Raw genomic sequence first — 20359 nt, 5'->3', positions numbered from 1 at the left:
GCAAACTGTTCACAATTCCTATGAACCCAAGTTACCAACCACGCCCAGGATCCGAGTACATAACTAATCCATTTTCAATCCTGGAATTGAATTATGCAGTACATCATATTAGGACCAAAACTAGCGGCAGCTATGACAATATACACCCTACATGGATAAAGAATCTCACACCTTCATACAAACAAGAACTGCTAAAATATTATAATTACGATTGGGCATCTTCTATATTCCCCAATATATGGAAATGTTCGTCCCTCCTACCAATCTTAAAGAAAAATAAACTCAAAGATAACCCTGAGTCTTATAGGCCCATAATGACTACTCCTGTGATGGTGAAAATAATGGAGAAAATGATCTATCACAGACTCCTCTGGTTTGTTGAAAAAAATAATATGATCCCTCACACTCAAACTGGATTCATGAAATACCACTCCTCAACAGATGCTTTCATTTTGCTAACAAATGCAATAAATGAATCTTTCTCAAAAAATAATGTCCTAGTTGCAGCTTTCCTAGATTTTGAAGGGGCATATGACAATGTGAACCACCAAATCCTTTTAAATAAACTTGCAAACCTTGGAGTACCCCCTAAGTTAGTATCTTTTATTAAATCCTTCATACAAGTGCGAAGTTTCATCGTTTGTGTTGGTTCAGCCTCTTCACTCCAAAAGACAATAACCAAAGGCCTACCTCAGGGAGCCGTCCTCAGTTTCTCCTATTTGCCCTATATCTCTGGGACATGAACCTACCCCACACGAATCTTCAATATGTTGATGATCTGGTGCTATGGTCATCTGGCAACACCTTTCAGATAGCACAGTTAAATCTGCAAAAGTCACTTTTCCAGTTTGAAAAATTCTCTCAACATTCAGATTTACCCATTGCACCCACTAAGTCAAAAATAATCCAATTTCAGCGGAAGCGAAACCATGTTAATCCAAAACTAACTCTAAATAAAACAGCTATTCCAGAAGATAATCATATTAATTACCTAGGTCTCATGCTTGACCAAAAACTTAATTTCCACCTCCACATTTCAAACACAATAAAAAAATGCCATAGAAAAACAAATATACTAAAAAGACTTCTTTCCACACCCTGGGGCTGTAAGGAGAAAACCTTAATCCAGTTTTATAAATCACATATAGGACCCCATATTCACTATGAGCTCATCGTCTATGGTGCATGTGCAAAGACCCAGATGCAAAAAATTGAGACAACACAAAATGATATTATACGTCTCATATTTGGTCTTAGGAAACCCACAAGCACCAAGTTTTTGCTTATGGAGAGTGGATTAACAACAATAAGGGAGAGACGTAGCTTTCTCTTGACAAAACATCTTACAAAAATTGAATCAAATAGCTCACCCAAATTACATAATTGGTTAAGAAATCCGGCCATGTATAGAGGCATTTCAGATGAGTATGCCAATATTCAGAAGAAGTTCCACATCCCAGCAAAGTTTATTGCACCCCCTTTCCCCCGATCCCCCCCATGGAATTGAGCCGGTCTCCTACTCAATAATGAATTCTCAAAGTGGACTGAAGATTTAACTCCCATTGCTTTTTCCCTGAAAAAAATTGCAGAAATAAAGACAACCACCTATAAAAATCACTTCCAAATATTTGTTGATGTATCAAAAATTAATGAGAAGGTTTTAAGTGGTTCTTTCCTTCCTAGCTTGACAATTGTAACGGGCGACATTCTATTTAAGAATTTATCCATAAATTCTGCTGAGTTAAATGCCATAATCATGGTATTATAGTACCTTAAAAAAAATCAACCTTTGATTGCAAATTCAAAAAATATTATCATATATTCCTACTCTCTATCAAGCCTTGAGTTGCTGGCCTCAGCTCCTCAATATAAGTTGGACATTCGACACTTATCATTGTCTCAGTATTATTGTTAATCTTGCTTCAAGTGGCATAAAAACTTATTTTCAGTACATTCCTAGCCACTCTGGCATAAGTGGTAATCATCAGGTTGATGAAATAGCAAAAAATGCTATATATATTGACCAGCCAAGTGGGAGATCAATCCCGATCAGTGAAATTTACCGATGGAGGATATCAGATATTAATTTTAATAAGATTAATTCTATCCTTTCCCCCTTTCCCAATAAGAATCTTTCTAAAATTTATCATAGAATTCGTTCTGGAACAAATGGACTAAATTTCCTTGCATTCTCATATAAGTTTTCTAATTCAAGTGGTTCAATTCCCCTGTACCCTCTTTGCAGGCATTGTAATATGAATAATAAAACAATTGACCATAGCCTATTTGAATGTAATATGCTGACGTCTGCACAATATACCTTGCTTTGTAAACTGTTAATATGCTTCAAACACCACAAAATATGACTATAAGCCAAGTGCCTAGACAACTATTCCTGCAGAAAGATCACAGACATTAATATATAGCGTCTTATAGTTGAACTCCTTGAGTCAAAATATCTACTAAAAGATATCTGATAATATTTAATGAATCAGAAACAGCCAAGACTGTAGCTCTTTAGCCCACAGAGTGAAGCAAAAAGAAGAGGGCTACATAGTACCAACTGAATAGCCCGCCTGCTGTGAATTAGAAGAAGAAGAATTGAAAGCTTATTAAGAATTATAATTCATATTGGTTATTTAAGTACGTACTATAATATGATATTAGCCTACCTGGAACTGATTATAATTTGAAATCAGGCATATTCTTGCTGCTTTGATATTATCGTGTTAAAATAGCACTTCATATCGGAGAGAACAATTTTGCAATAAACTTGTTATTTTAAGTTTTCCAAATGTTTAAAAATAAGCATAAAGTAAAAGTTGTAATATACATGCCACGCTAGAAAAATATTTACAATAACTAGTATGCAAGAAAATGAAATTCAATAGGTTAATTGTTTGATTATTGATCACTCGCGCGAGAAGGTGTTATAATCACGCGTGAAAGATTTATCAGCATACTCCTTGTCAAGTCTGATAGTTCATGAATTACAAACAGATCCAGTCATTTTTCTTGTTGAGGGAAAAAAATCACGTCCAACCTGGTTTTTTACTGAAGACTTGTAAGGTTTCCTGGAAACTCCTCGAGCTTACCATTAAGAGAGGAGGTTAACAGGTTATGTTTCCAACGAAAAAGAACAGTTGATAGCTTTAATGCCTTGAGTTGTTAAGGGGTGTGATACGTTATGAACACGTCTAACACTTATTGCTGCTCTTCTGTGTACGTGTTCTTAAGTTCATTATTTTTAAATGAAGGACCATCAAGAGCAGTTTTGAAGTCTAAAACGGGTGACAGCAATGGCTAGTGTAACGCCTGGACAACCTTCGCTGATCCTGATGCAACAATCATCATTAGCAAATCCTTGAGACATAATTACAAATATTTTTATGGTTAGTTTTTTTAACAGATTTCTTAATCTATATCAGCCCAATACTTATTTTATTAAATAATTAAAAAAAAAACTGAAAATAAGGAGCGACATTAAAACTAAAAACCAACAGAAATTATTCCGTCTATGAAAGGGGCTGCCCCCTCCTCAACGCCCCGCTCGTTACGCTAAAGTTTTTTATTGTTTTAAAAAGTAGAGTTGTGAGAAATAGTTAAACTTTGGTGTAAAGAGCGGGGCGTTGAGGAGAGGACAGCCCCTTTCATATACGGAATAATTTCTGTTCGTTTTAAGTTTTAATGTCGCTCCTTACTTTCTACTCCTGAATCACAAAGGCTGTTTAATCAGAATAATAACCTCTTTTAAAATTAAAAAAAAAACTTAAGCGTAAGAGCGAGCTATTGAGGAGAGGCAAACCCCCTCATATACGTAATATTTTCTGTTCGTTTTAAGTTATAATGTTGCTCCTTACTTTCAGCTGAAAAAAAGTATTTTTTTTTATATTTCTGATCATTTTTTTAATAATGCTGGGAAATCCGGCACCCCCTTCATGGAAAAATTCTATTCACCCATGAAAAATTTCTCCACGGAAAGATCCTCCCACGTAACCTTCTCCCCCGATCTCCCCCCACCAGAAAAAATCCCTCCTGAAAACGTCTGTATACATCGCAATAACTAATGCTATATATAAGCAACGGGCGCAGTTCACAACTTGCAACCCTTCCCCCGTGGACTGTGGGGAATTAAGTTATCCTCAAAGACATAGTTATTAGATTTTTGACTATACTGAATAAAATGGATGTCTCAAAGATTCTGATCGGGTGACTTAGGGAAAAAAACGAGCGTTGGAGGGGGTCTAGTTACCCTCCAATTCTTTGTTCACTTAAAAAGGGCAATAGAACTTTTAATTTCCGTTTGAATGAGCGCACTCGCGATATTCTAGGACCACTGGGTCGATACGATCACCCCTGGGAAGATATATATATATATATATATATATATATATATATATATATATATATATATATATATATATATATATATATATATATAAAAAAAAAAAAAAAAAAAAAAAAAAAAAAAACACGCATCCATGATCTTTCTTCTGGCCAAAAGTTCAAAATTCCACATTTTTGCCGATAGGAGCTTGAAACCTCTATACCAGGGTTCTCGGATACGCTAAATCTGATAGTGTTATTTTCTTTAAGATTCTACAACTTTTTTTTGGGGGGGGGGTGTTTCCCCTTTTTTTCGAAAATAAGGCAAATATTCTCAGCCTCGTAACTTTTGACGGGTAAGACTAAACTTGATGAAACTTATATATTTGAAATCAGCATAAAAATCCGACTCTTTTGATGTATCTATTGGTATCAAAATTCCGTTTTTTAGAGTTTCGGTTACTATTGAGCCGGGTATTTACAGTTCGTAACCACGAATTTCTTTTTTTTCAATGGTGCATATTTTGTTTTTGTTGCTAAAATTTCTTGTGATAAAAGTGGTTTGGATGCAGGTTATCTTCACTATACTGTCCCCTTTTCAAAATTGCTCTTGTAGTTGCAAAAAGCGATCCTACTGAACCTGACCTGAACCTAAAACCTATTTCTGGCTTTTATTCTACACATTTGGATTGCGGTTGTAAATAAGTTATCCTGTATAACGAAACAAAGTCGAGTGTAGCAGCTGGTTGGAAATTACAAAAAGGATTGGTTCACCAACTATCGATATGCAGCTAAGTTATGAACGCAGTTAATAAGTGATCTTTCCCTAGAGAGACTTTATATCGAATGGGTGTACTGCTAACCCTCACACTAAGTTATCTCTGGAAAATTCTGATCACCAGCTATAACAGAATTACCTCGGGAGGTATAGTCGTATATTGCTTTACTAAACATAAAACAAAAGGCACGCTCAATATTCAATATGGAAGGTGATGAAAGACTACGTTATTTGTAATGTATTTATCATCTCATCCACTCCATGTATTAACTTAATCAGCGCTAATATGTCACGTTTACAATCATTATTAGACTGATCCAAAACTATATGATAACCAGGAATTTTGATATGGGCTAGAGCAAGCTTATTCTTTGGAGTTTTGAGGCGAATCTGTTAATAAAAAACATTGAATACTGTACTTCTGACCTCAGTTAATGTACTAGTAAGCTAATTTTTCTTTTCATTAGTGGCGAGAACACACAAATCTGGATTACATATAGGTTCCAATAATCCTTCGTCTTGAGATTTTGTTTATCATTATGTCTACTGACTGCAAATGATATTGACAACTTGAAGAGCGACCAAAGTTGATATAAAGCTTTCATAGAAAAAGTTGGCGGTTTCAAAGGTATTGGTGATAAGAGTCTTGGATGTATTTACTGCAGTCTAAAGGATTGCAGTACATATATCCCGTAGAATTGGAAAGATTTACACCTTAAAATCAGTTTTCTTTTCTAACTTTTAAAAAAACTATTCTATATTAACTTTTTTTGTCCTACTATGTTTACTTTAATTAATTAATTTATTGTATAACCCATCAAAATACAAGTTAGAAAATGCATACAAAGAAATGCTTATTAGCGTTATTTGGTATTTGTAGTGTTGTAAGATATTCAATTTTATTGTCCACTTTTTCATGTTAAAACTTTTATGAAATACTTATATGTATAGGTGGGAAGTATTTGACAGGTCCATATCACGCAATTTTTACTATCACTATGGAGCTCATCTATACAAAAGCGAAAATTAAATAAAACGTCAGACTTTTTTCTAGGGACTTATCAGAAAATGGTTCTCAAGATACAAAATAGGATGATAATACAATCATACATTGTAAAAAATAAATAAAGAGTAAAAGAATTTCAGTTTAGAAGAAAAATCCACAAAAAAAGAAAGAACTGCTTGCTATTTTTATATCACAATAAACATGTACTAAACGAGGGTTTATCCCTTTCATGATTGCCCAGCATCACGGAATAGTCAATAGCAGTCAATGTAGTGAATATAAAGTAGAAAATACGTATTAGAGTTGCCATCAGTTCTTGAAGTGCTACAATAGCCCGAATTTGCTAGTTACAGTCAAAAATTGACTGTATTAGTGCTAAAATAGCACTTTTGGGCTACAGGTGGCAACCCTGGTACATGCGTACATGTTTTAGGATAATGTCTTGCTCCAGCCCTTCTATCATGAGTTTGTGTTCTAAAAGAAACAAGGAATAATCATAGAATATTTTTTTAGGGGCAGACTGGACAAATCTGTGGACTACTTCAAAAGAGCGATACCCTTAGCGCGCTCTGAAGCTGAGCTGTCTCACTTATTTTCCTTAATGAATGCAGCAACTGCCCAAACCAAAGTTGCCAATAAACTTGGACTTCGCGTGCCTCTCTTGTAATTTTCATTTAAGAGTAGTACTTCACATAAGTCAAATAATTCCACAGTTGTATATTTTAATCAGAACTGATTATAGTAAAAGAGAAAATAAACCTGTTATGAAAAAAATCTTTAGACTTCTATTTACTGACAGTTTAATGCAGAATATGATGATACAACATAACTTATACACGATATCCGATAACTGATCCTTTGCCTATACATTCACCAACAAAGAACCACATTGCAATCTCAGTTACAATTAATGTATTCAACCAAGCTTCCTGAAAGTAGACAAATATTAGTGCAATGATTAAAACATTTAAAATTTGGACAATTCCTTCCTGAAGATAAGAATCTGGACTTTATAATAAACAGTGCTTTAAACAACATCTTCCAGCAGAGGTGGATCTTCAGATGTCTGCATCTCCATATGGACAAATGCATGTCACTCGATATACCTCGACAAACCTAATGGTCCATAAACTGGCATTCTATTTCACTACAACAGTGTGCAGCAACGAAGAGGAATAGATTCCCCCCAGGATCCATTTACAGGACCACAAACCCAAAGAATACAACATGAATTTTTATTTGTTTTGACGCCCCTTCCCCATGGTTGGATGAGACCTGAGTTCACCTATGGATTAAATCAGGGGTGGCAATGTTACATGTCATACCTAAGCATCAGCACAGTTTGTTTTTCATGAAACCAAGAAATAAGAGACAAGAGTTTGTATAAAACAGATAACCCAATTTTGCTGTCCCTTCTGTTCTTTTGGTATAATCGATGAAATAGGAAATACAAATCTTTTAAATCCTTAAATCGTTTTGATAGCTATTCCACTACGTAATAGGCGTCAAATTAAGGGATTATATAATAAGGCTGCTTGGTTCAGCCATATGGAAAACGCTGCCTACAAATTTGATAATCAAACCCCAGAATGTTTGTTTAAGCTCAATAAACACTTGCGATTAGCTAGACATTGATGTCCAGTCACTCTCTATTAGCCAACCAGATTGTTGTCTGTTTTATAAGGATTCCTGGCTGGTCAAAAGAAAAAAATAAATATCTTTTTCTTATCCGATCAGCTTTTAACTGTAGACCTTGCTTTATGGTAAAAGACAAAAGAAGAAATAATGCTTGTAAAGAATAGCATGGAACTCTTAAGTTGGAACATAGCACTTTTGCAAGATGTGCTATTTCTGATGTTACTACTTTAGTAACGAATATTTTTAGCTTCTGATCATTTTAAAAAGCCAGTGCACATCAAAACATAGCTCATATTCATACGATTAAAAAAGAAATACGATTAAGGAACCAGATTTAGAAAAAAAAAATCAAACAATATAAGTAGAAAAGTAAGCACAAAAGACAATGAAGCCAAACCAGCTATCTACTGGAACAGGCTTGAAAATCATCAACAAACAGATTAACACCATGTATTGCCACAGAATGAACTTTCAAACCTTATACAGCAGACCCAAGAAAGAATATAAATTCCAATACAAAAAAAGAACAAAATGAATGACAAAACGAGGCATTTTGTCAAGCTAAGCATTTTTGGCTTAATGCAACAGGAAGCTGAGTCTGAATAAAAATAAAAGCCTTACTTACTGGAAAAATTAATTAAATATAACCGAATAAAACCTCACTGTATGCAATGACAGACATATAATCACACACAATGAGACAATGAAATGATGCCTAATACTCCTAACAGTCCCAAGGACCTTTTAAAATACATGGCTACTAAACTGAACCAATCAACAACACGTTGGTGCTTTGGGTTATTGGAGAATATACTGTTAAATTTTATGCTATAAAAATGAACCTGCCAGAACTGGACCCGTCTTCCCAGTAATCTTACTTTATAAAACAGTTGAAAAACAACAACAAACAAATAGATCTAAATACAACCAAGTCCTCATTGTATACAATGAGATGCACTTAATTGAACAAATATATCTTGATATAAATAGGGCCTCATTGTAGAGAATGGGGATATATGATCACAAACAAAACCAAATTGTACTAAATATATAATTAATGAGCCATGCCAGGAGGAACAATCAGAGTCAACACGGTAGCATGTAATAAGTGAAGACTAATCTGTCTCTCATGTTTCTTTCCTTTTCACTATGTATAGAAGTGATTGAGTTAAAAAACAATGGAGGCAGCACATTTGATTGGAAATTGAAAGTTATATTGCCCTACTTAAGGGCTAAAATGATTGGAGGACAATTAAGTCCCTTCTAATCCCATTTTAACCTCAGTTCACTCCATAATATTGAATCAAAGTTTTGAGATATGTTTCACTTGGAATGATTGAAAGGTTTATGAAATGTGCCCCAAGGGGAGGGGCTTGAGGAGAGACAAGATCCATGCAGCCCCAAGGGTAAGGGTTATAAGTTACCCAATTTTCACAAATGCATTTTAGCAGAAACTGTGGGCCACTTTGTTAAAACCGGAATTATGCAAAGAAAATAGATGTATATGATAAGAGACACAAGTTAGGGTCTGATCCCTCTAACCCACCCACCCCCTCTATGCTGCCAACTTTTTGCAGAAAACTAGGCATACTATAGCTTGTTGAAACCAGAATAATTATTGATCATAATGCAAAAGTTAAGTCCTGACCTGAAACAAGCTAAGCCCTTTTGGCTTAATGCAACAGGAAGCTGAGTCAAAATGAAAAAAAAAGAAAAAAGAGCAAAGTCTAAGCTACAGACTTACTCCCACCTACCTTCTGCAAGAATACGCATACATTATATACAGTCAGACAGACTTTCCCCCAGAAATTTTAGACCACTAAATATTTTGGTTGAAGTACAATGAAGTTTCAGAGTAAGAAACTTTGAAGCCAGCCAGCAGCTTCACTGTCAAGGGCTGTGGTCTTCCAGTTCTTGGGAAGAATCTCTTTGGATGTATGTAACAGCTTGCCAGATTTGAAATTTTAACTTTTGGTTACATTTCCAAATTATCAAAGTTGGGTGATCAATTCCAAGCAAATCGTTCAAATTTTTATATTCCCTACATTGGTCAACCACACTGTAGTCCAATGCCCATTGGCTGGCTAGCATTGCAGCAATTTAGTTTAACATGATTATTCTAATTGGAGAGATATGCATTTGATTAATTGTGATTGGAAAAAAGAGCAAGACAGAAAGCCAAGCATTCAATGCAAAATTTCTTTGAAGCTAAAAATAGATGAAGTTTTAGACTTAAAGTTCTAGTTTTCAGAAAAAGAAGACTGGACTGATTCATGGAAAATTTGTTGATTCCTCTCTGTGGGAAGGTTTAATCAAGAGTTGTATGGACTGCAAAATAAAAGTAAAAAACACAGCTTAGGAATTTGACAGAATTAAAAATATAATGACTCAAAACTAATTTAACAACCACATAATTTTGCTAAGAATGACACAAAACAAACCTCCAAACAAGGGAAGAGATAGAAAACTTAATTAAGCCATAGCTTACCCTAACTGAAACCTGCTTCCATTTTCCTGTTTTGGCACTGTGAATCAACTTTTGTATGCCCTCTTGAATTTTAGGAACATCAGCTGGACCTGGTGGAGTTAGCTCAACTTTTGCATATTTCAAAAATGTAGCCAGTTTTGGCCTTGTAACAGCTATTGTGTCTGTATAGAAAAAAAAATTAGTATGAATAGAAAACTCGAATTTAGATGACACATTTGTTTGGATTGAATATCTGAAACACAAGCTTTCACTAACAAAACAAATAAACCTGAATAAAAGGAAACATAAGATGCAAAAAGTTCAAAAATGTAAAAAAAAACAGCAACTAAAAACATACCTAAAAAAAAAAAAATATAAGCCACCTTTCAAATCACTCAAGGTAATGAAAAATAAAAAGCAACCCCTGTGAAAAGAAACTTATTTCTAAAATACAGAATGTAACTAACCATACATAGATTCTTAAATGTTGTAAGCCTGCCAGATAATAAACCAGCAAATGCAGCTTATTTGGTGCTTTAACAAGTCTTGAAAGTGTCAACTCAATAGCTGTAGCTGTACCTGAGACATTGCTTATAGGCCCTTTTGACAACCAGCTTGCACTTAGTGTTTTTATTTTGTTCAACCTCTCCAACACATACTGAAAGTTTCACCTTAATACTCTAAGTCTTGTTGGAAACCCGCACACATTTATTTTAGGAACTTTCCTAAAATAAAAACTATGTGTAAATAATAGGCAAGTTGCATAACTTACTACCCATACTCTAGGACTGTGAGTAGTCAGGTCATCCCTGAAGCCATAGTTGCTTGACCTTTATACTATTTATAGCAAAATGACTGTCAAAATTTTGATTAAATGTGTTTGGGGGGAGGACAGCTAAAAAGGGCATTGAAGGGGGATGGATTTCCCCTCTTGACTCTTAAAAGGGGCAATATAACTTTCAATTTCCCATTGAATAACCCCATTCAAAGTTTCTATCAAAACCCCTTCCATCTTAAGTGGCTCTGGGAAAAAATTAAGTGTCAATTTATATAAAAAAAGATTGTGGGTTTAAATTGTAAGAAAATTAAGTTATTAAAGTCAACATAGTAGCACTGACCTAGTAAAGACTGATGTATCTGTTTCTTATTTTCTCTCAGTCCCTTTGTATGGATAAGATAATAGTAATCTGGTAGAGGGCTCATTTGATTGGGTATAAAAAGTTCTAGTCCCTTTACAAAGGTTGAAAGGTATTGCATGACAAGCAGTCCCTCTCATGCACTTTTTTCACCCCTGTAGGCTCTTATAGCCTAAAAAAAATAATTTCATACAGACATTTAACTCAGAATATTCCTCAAAAGTGCCTCTAGGAGGGATATCACCCATACAGCTCTATGGACAAAGACCCCAAATTTTGTAAATAGCCAATTCCTAACAGATACATTTTAATAGACAAGATGGACACTGGAACAGGAAGTATAACTGGACCTAGAAAATGGACATTTTGAAACTGGAAGTATATGAGGAATTTAAATATATATTATTAGAATTAAAAATTAGCCCATGAGTCCTTTCAACCTGGCTTGTGTGTAAAGATTATGTAAATCCACAGAGAAGAATTTTGGTGACAATGCAAAGACAAGTGAAGTTCTGACTTAGTGCAAAAACAAGCGTATTTGAAGTTTCAGACTAACTTGATGCAAAACAAGCTAAGTTCTGACTTGGTGGAAAAAAAAATATGATAAGTCATATCTGAGTGCAAGAGTTCCAACTTTTTGCAAAAATGTGTGAAGTCATGACTTCTGGCCTCAAGGAGCTAGATTCTAACTCAGTACAAGAATAGAAAAAATCTAAGCTGGAAAATGACATGGTAGAAAAATGAGCCAAAGCATTTCTCTACACAAAAACAAGCAAAGTTCCAACTGAGTGAAATAACATTATGTCTCAGTGCAAGACTGACTCTGTACAAAAGCAAGCTAAGTTCTAACTTGGTTCCTAGCTATTCATGTATTATGTTCAACAGGCATTCCTATCTACTTAGGTATCATGGGTATCCATGCAGTTCTGAAGATTAAAAGCTGCTTGCTGTTGATGACTGGCAAGGGATGGAATACCATACCTTCTCTATTGAGGGATAATTGTTGCCACCCAAGCTGGTCTGAAGCTGGCAGGTGAGGCTCTCCCAAATGATGGCTAAGAACTGATGAATACATTGAAGCTATCAATTGAGGCTCACCAACAAAGGCAACAAAAGGAAATAAGCAAGCTTGATCTACAACTTCCAGGCCCAAGGGGCAAGTCTAGGCTTGATGTTGGGAGGGGGGGGGGGCAACCAACAAATAAGCTGCCCAACCAACAAATAAGCTTTGCAGAGGCTACTAGATTAATTCAAAGAAGAGTGATGAGCAGCTTTGGCAAAAGTTTTAAAGAAAAGGGCATTCCTATCATTTTACATGCTCCAAACAGTAAAATTTTAAATAGAATTTATTTCTGTCCTGACACTATCTCCACAAGACTGGAAATGGACTGAATCTAGGTAAGATAAAACCCCTGAGTGAAGGAGATGATGCATGGTGTTGAGTAAGGGTATCTGGCTCTACTACTAGAAGATGCACCTTCAAAGATAAACTCTTCTATGGAGAACCCCTTAAGCAGACCATCAGAAAGGATAGTGAGCATAATGTTGGCCTGTAATGGCTCCTTAGACAAAAGAAGACTAATACAACCAGGTCTCATATCAAGGGAGATGTGAAATCTACTCACACAGTCCAGTGTATCCACTAGTTCCTTTTTCTAATCTGTTAAACATTGAAATTTTTCTGTAGAAAATTTGTAGATGTTATTTTGGATTCAGTAGAATTTTTCATGAGCCAGTAGTTGCCACAAACACCTCATGGTCCAAGCACATGACCACAAAAACTTGGCAGTTTTCCCCATCCTAATTGTTCACAGTTACAAGATTACAATTTTTCTCAAAATTGAAATTTTTTTCTCTTTGCTGGCTAGTAGTGTTCATGAAATTTTTCTTTTTTGTAAGGGTTCTATCCAAAACCTTAGCCTATAACAAAACTACCAATGCCTAATACTGCCAACAACAAAAAAAAGTTGCAGATCAAACTGTATCAAAAGTTGGATATGATAACCCATTAATGTCAAACAGCCAATTAGAATTTATAGCAGATTTATCAGGTGATTTGGGGAAATATTAAAAGGAAAAGTGAATGACATTTTCTATAGGATTCCAGTTTTTCTGTAGGTACTCTGTAGATTGTGTAGCTTTACTCTTTGTCTATAGACATACATCAAATTCCGTAGATTTATGGAAAATTCCTGAAGATATTGAGAAGCATAATTTCTGACACAAATTAGGATGAGGAAACATGAGATTCTCATACTGTTGCACAAGAAAGTATTGGAGCTATTTTGTGCAAAAAGGAATAACTTTAACCCCCCCCCCCAACACAGACAATGAGGGAGGTAAAGCTGCACTTTCATCACAAATGCTAGTATATGAGCCACAAAGGCTATAATGCTGGCATATTAATTTGCAGCATTGGCAAGCAGCGTCAGAAGATCTAAATGATCTTCTGTCAAACACAGGATTCATCTTATCACTAGCAAGTGTGATTTAAGGTAATTACGTGATATAATCTCCATATTCCTCATATAATACATAATGTTTTAGCTGGCAGAAATGCAGACACTTATACCAATGGTTGAGGAGCTTGGATTGTTGCAAAAAAAGTCACAGGAAGACCAAAGGGCAAAATTCCTCCATAAACACAATGAGTAAATGCTGACATTTGGAAATTATCTAATTTCTGTTCAATGGCCCACCCAGCACTTGAGTTTGATATGACACTGGTCTCCCCACAAGGGTATAGATCTATTTTATGTTAGGTATTTTTCCACACATTTGTAATGTTGCTGTATTGATTAAGGCACCTGCAAGCTTGGCTTTTGGGGCTGCAATATCTGCCATATGAATTGAAATGAATTACTCCAGGGGTGGATCCAGGATTTTTTTAGGGGGGGGGATAGGTTGATCCAATAAACTTGCATTTGGAGCAACTTTAATTAATGCAAACTTGAGTTAATTAAGTAAATTAAACTACTTTTGCCTACGCTAGGGGGAGGCGCCCCCTTGCCCCCCCCCCTCTGGATCTGCCACTGAATTACTCCCAACCCAACACCCTCCTGGGAAATTCTAGTTTGGCTACTTTTTGCTATCTTGGAAAAAGATGAGGTTAAGAAAAAGAAACTGTCAGTAATGAATCCAGGGCCAAAATCATGCTATGGGAAGCTATTGCCAAGCTTCCATGTTAACCCTCTTCAGATTTATAGGTTTCAGAAATTTGCCAAGACTGCTTTAAACAAATTTTAACCTTAATTTTCAGTTATCAGTTTCTTTTTCTCTTGTTTCAGCTTCGAAAATGCAATCCCTGTAGAATTTTAAGCCATATCAATGTTTTTTTTCTTCTATATTTAGGAATCATATTTGCAGATCTTTGAAACTTCATAAATTGGGATTGAGCAAAGTTGTGAAACTGGAAACAGTTTTCTTCTTGCTTCATTTGCTAAATTTGCAATGGGCCTTAAAATATAGCTAAGATGAACGTGAAAACATCATTTGATGCCCTTTTTTTGTGCTCTTTCATCATTTAAGAATTGCTTCTAGTGCTAGTTGCACCTTGAGCCCTTAAAGGTGCCCCAAAGGTATTTGTAACCACAAAAAGAATTTATCAACACTAGTTAAGTTATTGAAAAGTGGTTAAAACACATTACTAGTTTATAAATAGGTTATTTAAGAGTAACATGTTCCAAAAATACTTATTTATAAAAATTCAAACCCTTTTTATTAGGTAACTCAAATATAAACCATTTTCCTACTGTTTCAATTTTTTTTAATGCGACCAACAAAAATAGCTCTGAATTTGGCAATTCAAAACTTTGCTGTCAACAATTCAGGGTATGTATTTGCATATTAGGGGTGTGGGGTGGGTCAATTTCATGATAAATTTGCAGTAGGCCATATATTTTAGCTAGGATGAAAGTGAAAACATCATTTGATGCTTCTTTTATGCTCTTTCATTATTCATATAAAATACCTTCAGGGCCCCTTTAAGCGCTGAAGATGCAATTAGTCCCAGAAGTGATTATTGAATTGTGAAAGAACAAAAAAGAATCAAATGATGTTTTCACTTTCATCTTAGCTAAATTATAAGGTCCACTGCAAATTTATCCTTCATTTAAACAGAAGATCTATTTTGCCAGGACTCCACCCTTTGACTATTGGAAAAAATTAGTTTATAAGCTTATATAGAATGGTACTATCCAATCTCCTTATAATTAAAAACATTTTAGTCATCTAGTTGGAAAATTTGGCATATCTATATAGGAAAAATCTAAATTTGCCAACTAGTTGACTAATAACTTCTCCCCAGCAAAACTTAATTTTTCCAACTAGTGGACTAATAACTTCTCTGCAGCAACACTTAAATTTGCCAACTAGTTGACAATAAATTCTCCCCAGCCAAACTTAATTTTGCCAACTAGCTGGAAAGAAACATTGCCCTAAAAAAAATCCATTTTCCAACTAGTTGACTAAGAATAGTTAGAATTTATTCTGAATAGCATAAAATATGTTAATAATATAGGGTTATTTAAATTTAATTATCACTATTGTTACAGGATAGTACCAGATGGCTAATTTGACAGTGTATATACATACAAATCTTTGAATTAGCCAATTGACCAACCAGTATTTTATCCTAGGAGTACAGCTGGACATAGGGAAACATATTAAGAAAACAATTCCTACTACATAATATGCAGAATAATCCTAGTTGATATATTTTGCAGGGGGAGAGCCTTTATGTTCACTTCTTTCCTTGTTTTTCAAGTTTTCTAAGAAATTCATGCATTTTCTAGAAACTCTATATTCACAGTAGATATACCTCCACCCCTAATGTGCAAATATATACCTAGAATTGCATCCTCAATCTAAATATAACATCCATTTGCATCACAAAATGACATTTACTCCCATATTAGCCATGTGGTGGATGTCCCTATTGCTACTATTGTGTTACAACTTCCGTCTCTCTCTTAATGGGAGATACATTTTGAGTTATATATTGGGCTTTGAGCCAGGGATTTTTTATTTTAATTCCCAGGATAATTAGTCTTATACCTGGTCCCAAAAGTGAGATTGAATTTGTCAAAGCTTGTAGGGTTATTTGTCCTGTCTGTTTAAAGAAAATGGATGCATATTTGAAGTTTTGTTCATTTCTATCTTGCATTTAATGGACATAAATAGTGTATGTTCCTTCATTTCTGCCTGTTTCTTTTTTGGTGGAATATTTTTGTCTCATTTTTAGAATCTTTAATTAATTTTTCCAACTAGTTGACTAATAACTTCTCCCCAGCAAAACTTAATTTTTCCCACTAGTTGACTAATAGCTTTTCCCCAGCAACACTTAAATTTGCCAACTAGTTGACAATAAATGTTGCCCCAGCAAAACTTTCCTTTTCCAACTAGTTGACTAATAACTTCTCCCCAGCTAAACTTAATTTTGCCAACTAGCTGGAAAGAAACATTGCCCCTGAAAACAATTCATTGTTGAACTAGTTGACTAGTCACTTCTCCCCAGCAATACTTTATTTTTTCGAACTAGTTGACTAAGAACTTCTCTCCAGCAACACTTAAATTTGCCAACTAGTTGACAATAACTTCTCCCCAGCAAAACTTAATTTTGCCAACTAGCTGGAAAGAAACATTGCCCCAGAAAATAATTCATTTTCCAACTATTTGACAAGTCACTTCTCCCCAGCAATACTTTATTTTTCCAACTAGTTCACTAATAACTTCTCCCCAGCAACACTTAATTATTCCAACTAGCTGGAAACAAACATTGCCCCAGAAAACAATTTTCCAACTAGTTGACTAGCAACTTTTCCCCAACAATACTTTCTTTATCCAACTAGCTAGAAACAAACTTACAGTATAAACACTTTTGTTAGCCATCTATTTGGCAAGTAAATTTTCCTCAGAATAATTTCTTAGCTAATGACATGACAAAGAGAAAACAAAAAAACATACTGTTCATGGTCCAACAAAAATTGGCAGTATGTGCTTTTAACAAATGCACTACAGCTAAGATAAATCAAACAAACTGAATTCAGGAGTAAATAGCCTTGAAGCCAGAGAACTAAAAGTGTTCTCCTTCTATAAGTGTGCTTTCCAATCTTAGGCAACACTCTGCAAGATAGTCTTACCGCAGGTTCACAGAGATGGAGTTTCATGTAAAAATGCACATTTTTGTGGAACCTGCCAAGTTTCATTCACTGTCTGATGCCCATTTCTGCAGTTGTCCCTATATGTATGTATGTATGTATATATATATATATATATATATATATATATATATATATATATATATATATATATATATATATATATATATATATATATATATATATATATATATATATATATATATATATATATATATATATATATATATATATATATATATATATATATATATATATATATATATATATATATATATATATATATATATATATATATATATATATATGTTTATATAATCATCTATATTCACTTATAGAAGGAGAAGATTTAGTTCTGTGGCTTCAAGACTTTTTACTCCTGAATTCAGTGTGTTTGATTTACCTTAACTGTAGTGCATTTGTTAAAAGCACATACTGCCAATTTTTGTTGGACCAGGAATAGTAATTTTTTTGTTTTCTCTTTACATCATGTCATTAGCTAAGAAATTATTCTGAGGAAAAGTTGCTTGTTAACTAGTTGGAAAATAAATTGTTTTCTGGGGCAATGGTTGTTTCCAGCTAGTTGGCAAAATTAAGTCTTGCTAGGAAGAAGTTATTGGTCAACTAGTTGGCAAAATTAAGCTTTGCCGGGGAGAATTTACTAGTCAACTATTTGGAAAATGAATTGTTTTCTGGGTCAAATTTTCTTTCCATCTAGTTGGAAAAATTTAGTCTTGCTGGGGAGAAGTTATTAGTCAATTAGATGGAAAATGAAAGTTTTGCTGGGGAAAAATTTATTGTCAACTAGTTGGCAAATTTAAGTGTTGCAGCAGATAAGTTATTAGCCAACTAGTTGGAAAAATTAAGTTTTGCTGGGGAGAAGTTATTAGTCAACTAGTTGGAAAAATTAATTACAAATTCTAAAAACAAGACAAAAATATTCCCCCAGAAAAGAAACAAAGACAGGTAAATGAAGGAACATGCACAATATATGTCCATTAAATGTAAGATAGAAACAAACAAAACTTCAAATATACATCTGTTTTCCATAAACAGACAAGAGGAATAACCCTCCAAGCTTTGACAAATTCAATCTCACTTTTAGGACCAGGTATAAGACTAATTATCCTGGGAATTAAAACAAAAAATCCCTGGCTTCAAAGCCCAATATATAACTCAAAATAAATCTCCCATTAAGAAAGAGACAGCAAGAGAGATGGAAGTTGTAACACAATAGTGATAATTAAATTTGAAAAAAACCCTATATTATTAACATATTTTATGCTATTCAGAATCAATTCTAACTATTCTTAGTCAACTAGCTGGAAAATGAAGTCAACTTTTGCTTGGGAGAAGTTACTAGTCAACTAGTTGGAAAATGAAAGTTTTGCTGGGGCAACATTTATTGTCAACTAGTTGGCAAACTTAGATTTTTCCTAATTGCTGCTATAAATTATGGTAAAGTTCTATGAAATCATATTATTGAGTTAGGACTAAAGTGAATACACCATTTGATGCCTTTTTTTATGCTTATTATGAATATAATAAGCATTTCTATTAGAAATGAATTTACCCCCTCCCCCCCTATAAAGGGCAAGTCCAGGTTATTTTAGTTATAGCCAACATAGATGGGGGGGGGGCGGAAATTCATTTCCGAAATAAATTCTTATTATATTAATAATCAGCAAATAAAAACGCCTCAAATAGTGTATTCACTTTATTTGTAACTCAATAATATGATCTTGTAGAACTTTACCTAAATTGCTGCCAAATAAGTTGTTTTATAGACCTAACCTAACCCGCTATTTATATTTTGTATTTGCGCCACTGCTCTTTAAAAAAAAAGTATTAAAAAGACTGGCATGAACACTATCTATAAAACAACTTATTTGGCATCAATTTATAGTGGCAATTTCAAAAGACTTAAGCATTGAATCTCAATGCTGTGATTTTAGGAAACTTTTTCTCTGAAGCTGGAAAAAGAAGGATTTTTAGAGGAAAGACTTGATGATAAAGGTTCTCCCCTTGGATAATATAAGAACTAGGATCATTATACATATTTTAAAGTAAGAATTGTTTTCTTAACATGTCTCCTTATCAGGTGACAGAATTCTAAATTTATACCATACCTTCTTAGGACAAAGTCTAGTGTGTAGACCCACCCCCTGAAAGTTTAATTTTTCTAACCTAACCCCTTTCCAAGATAGCAAAAAGTAGAGCTTTAATGGATTCAATTTACTGGTACACAGGTTGAAATAAGAGTGACGGATGGCAAAATGTATGGGAAATATATAATTAGCCTATAGCTATATCAGCTATTTGCACACTGGGGAAGGGGGTAAAGTATAGTTAAAGCACCTTCAAAATGTGTTATCCAATTCTATATCCCTAATTTAATACGAGATGTAGCCCATAAAAATCTTACTTTTGAGGACAACAGGTCCTGAAGTAGCGATTTTCTTTGCCAAAGCTGACATTTGAAAACTAAAATTTTCTATAAATGATTTCTTCTCACTACAGTATTTCAGTGTTGCCGTCTTTTGAAATTCTAAACTACAAACTCCCTTTTAGCTGGTGCCGAACCAGTTTTCCAGAAAAACCGAATTTTCATTTGGTATTTTACAGACAATGCCCAAATGAACCAGCCAATTGGAAACTTCTTTTTCTATGATGTGCTGAAAATAGTTTCTAAAACGGCAACAAAAAACGGTACTTTAACACAAAAAAGCAACAAGCTAAGATACAAGCTGTAAACTTTATGTTGTGCGCAGACATTATCTCCAACTATGTAAAAAACTGCAAAACTAAAGCTAGCTTTAAAAAATGGAAAGCTTAAAATGGTACCTCATC

General features: G+C 34.3%; 2 protein-coding genes across 2 annotated transcripts in view; one reads left to right on the top strand and one right to left on the bottom strand.

The window, feature by feature from the left end:
- Positions 1 to 6884, top strand: part of LOC148951269 (mitochondrial import receptor subunit TOM70-like) — a 70041-nt gene extending 63157 nt beyond the window's left edge. Inside the window, exon 10 of the mRNA XM_089090763.1 lies at positions 6624 to 6884. Coding sequence (XP_088946889.1) covers positions 6624 to 6777 — 154 coding nt within the window. The 3' untranslated portion in view covers positions 6778 to 6884. The remainder of the gene's footprint in view (positions 1 to 6623) is intronic.
- Positions 6885 to 6893: 9 nt separating this feature from the next.
- Positions 6894 to 20079, bottom strand: LOC148951268 (ATP synthase F(0) complex subunit g, mitochondrial-like). Its single transcript, XM_089090765.1, has 3 exons — positions 19935 to 20079; positions 10237 to 10397; positions 6894 to 7039 (listed from the first exon to the last, which is right to left on the bottom strand). Exons 1-3 carry the CDS (start codon positions 19984 to 19986, stop codon positions 6941 to 6943), a joined length of 312 nt encoding a protein of 103 aa, XP_088946891.1. The 5' UTR covers positions 19987 to 20079; the 3' UTR covers positions 6894 to 6940.
- Between the last annotated feature and the right edge of the window lie 280 nt (positions 20080 to 20359).

This window comes from Artemia sp. Qi Xiang Cuo, chromosome 6, assembly GCF_049724085.1.
Source record: "Artemia sp. Qi Xiang Cuo chromosome 6, ASM4972408v1, whole genome shotgun sequence".
NCBI classification, from domain to species: Eukaryota; Metazoa; Arthropoda; class Branchiopoda; order Anostraca; family Artemiidae; genus Artemia; species Artemia sp. Qi Xiang Cuo.
This window is presented reverse-complemented; position numbering and strand designations above follow the sequence as displayed.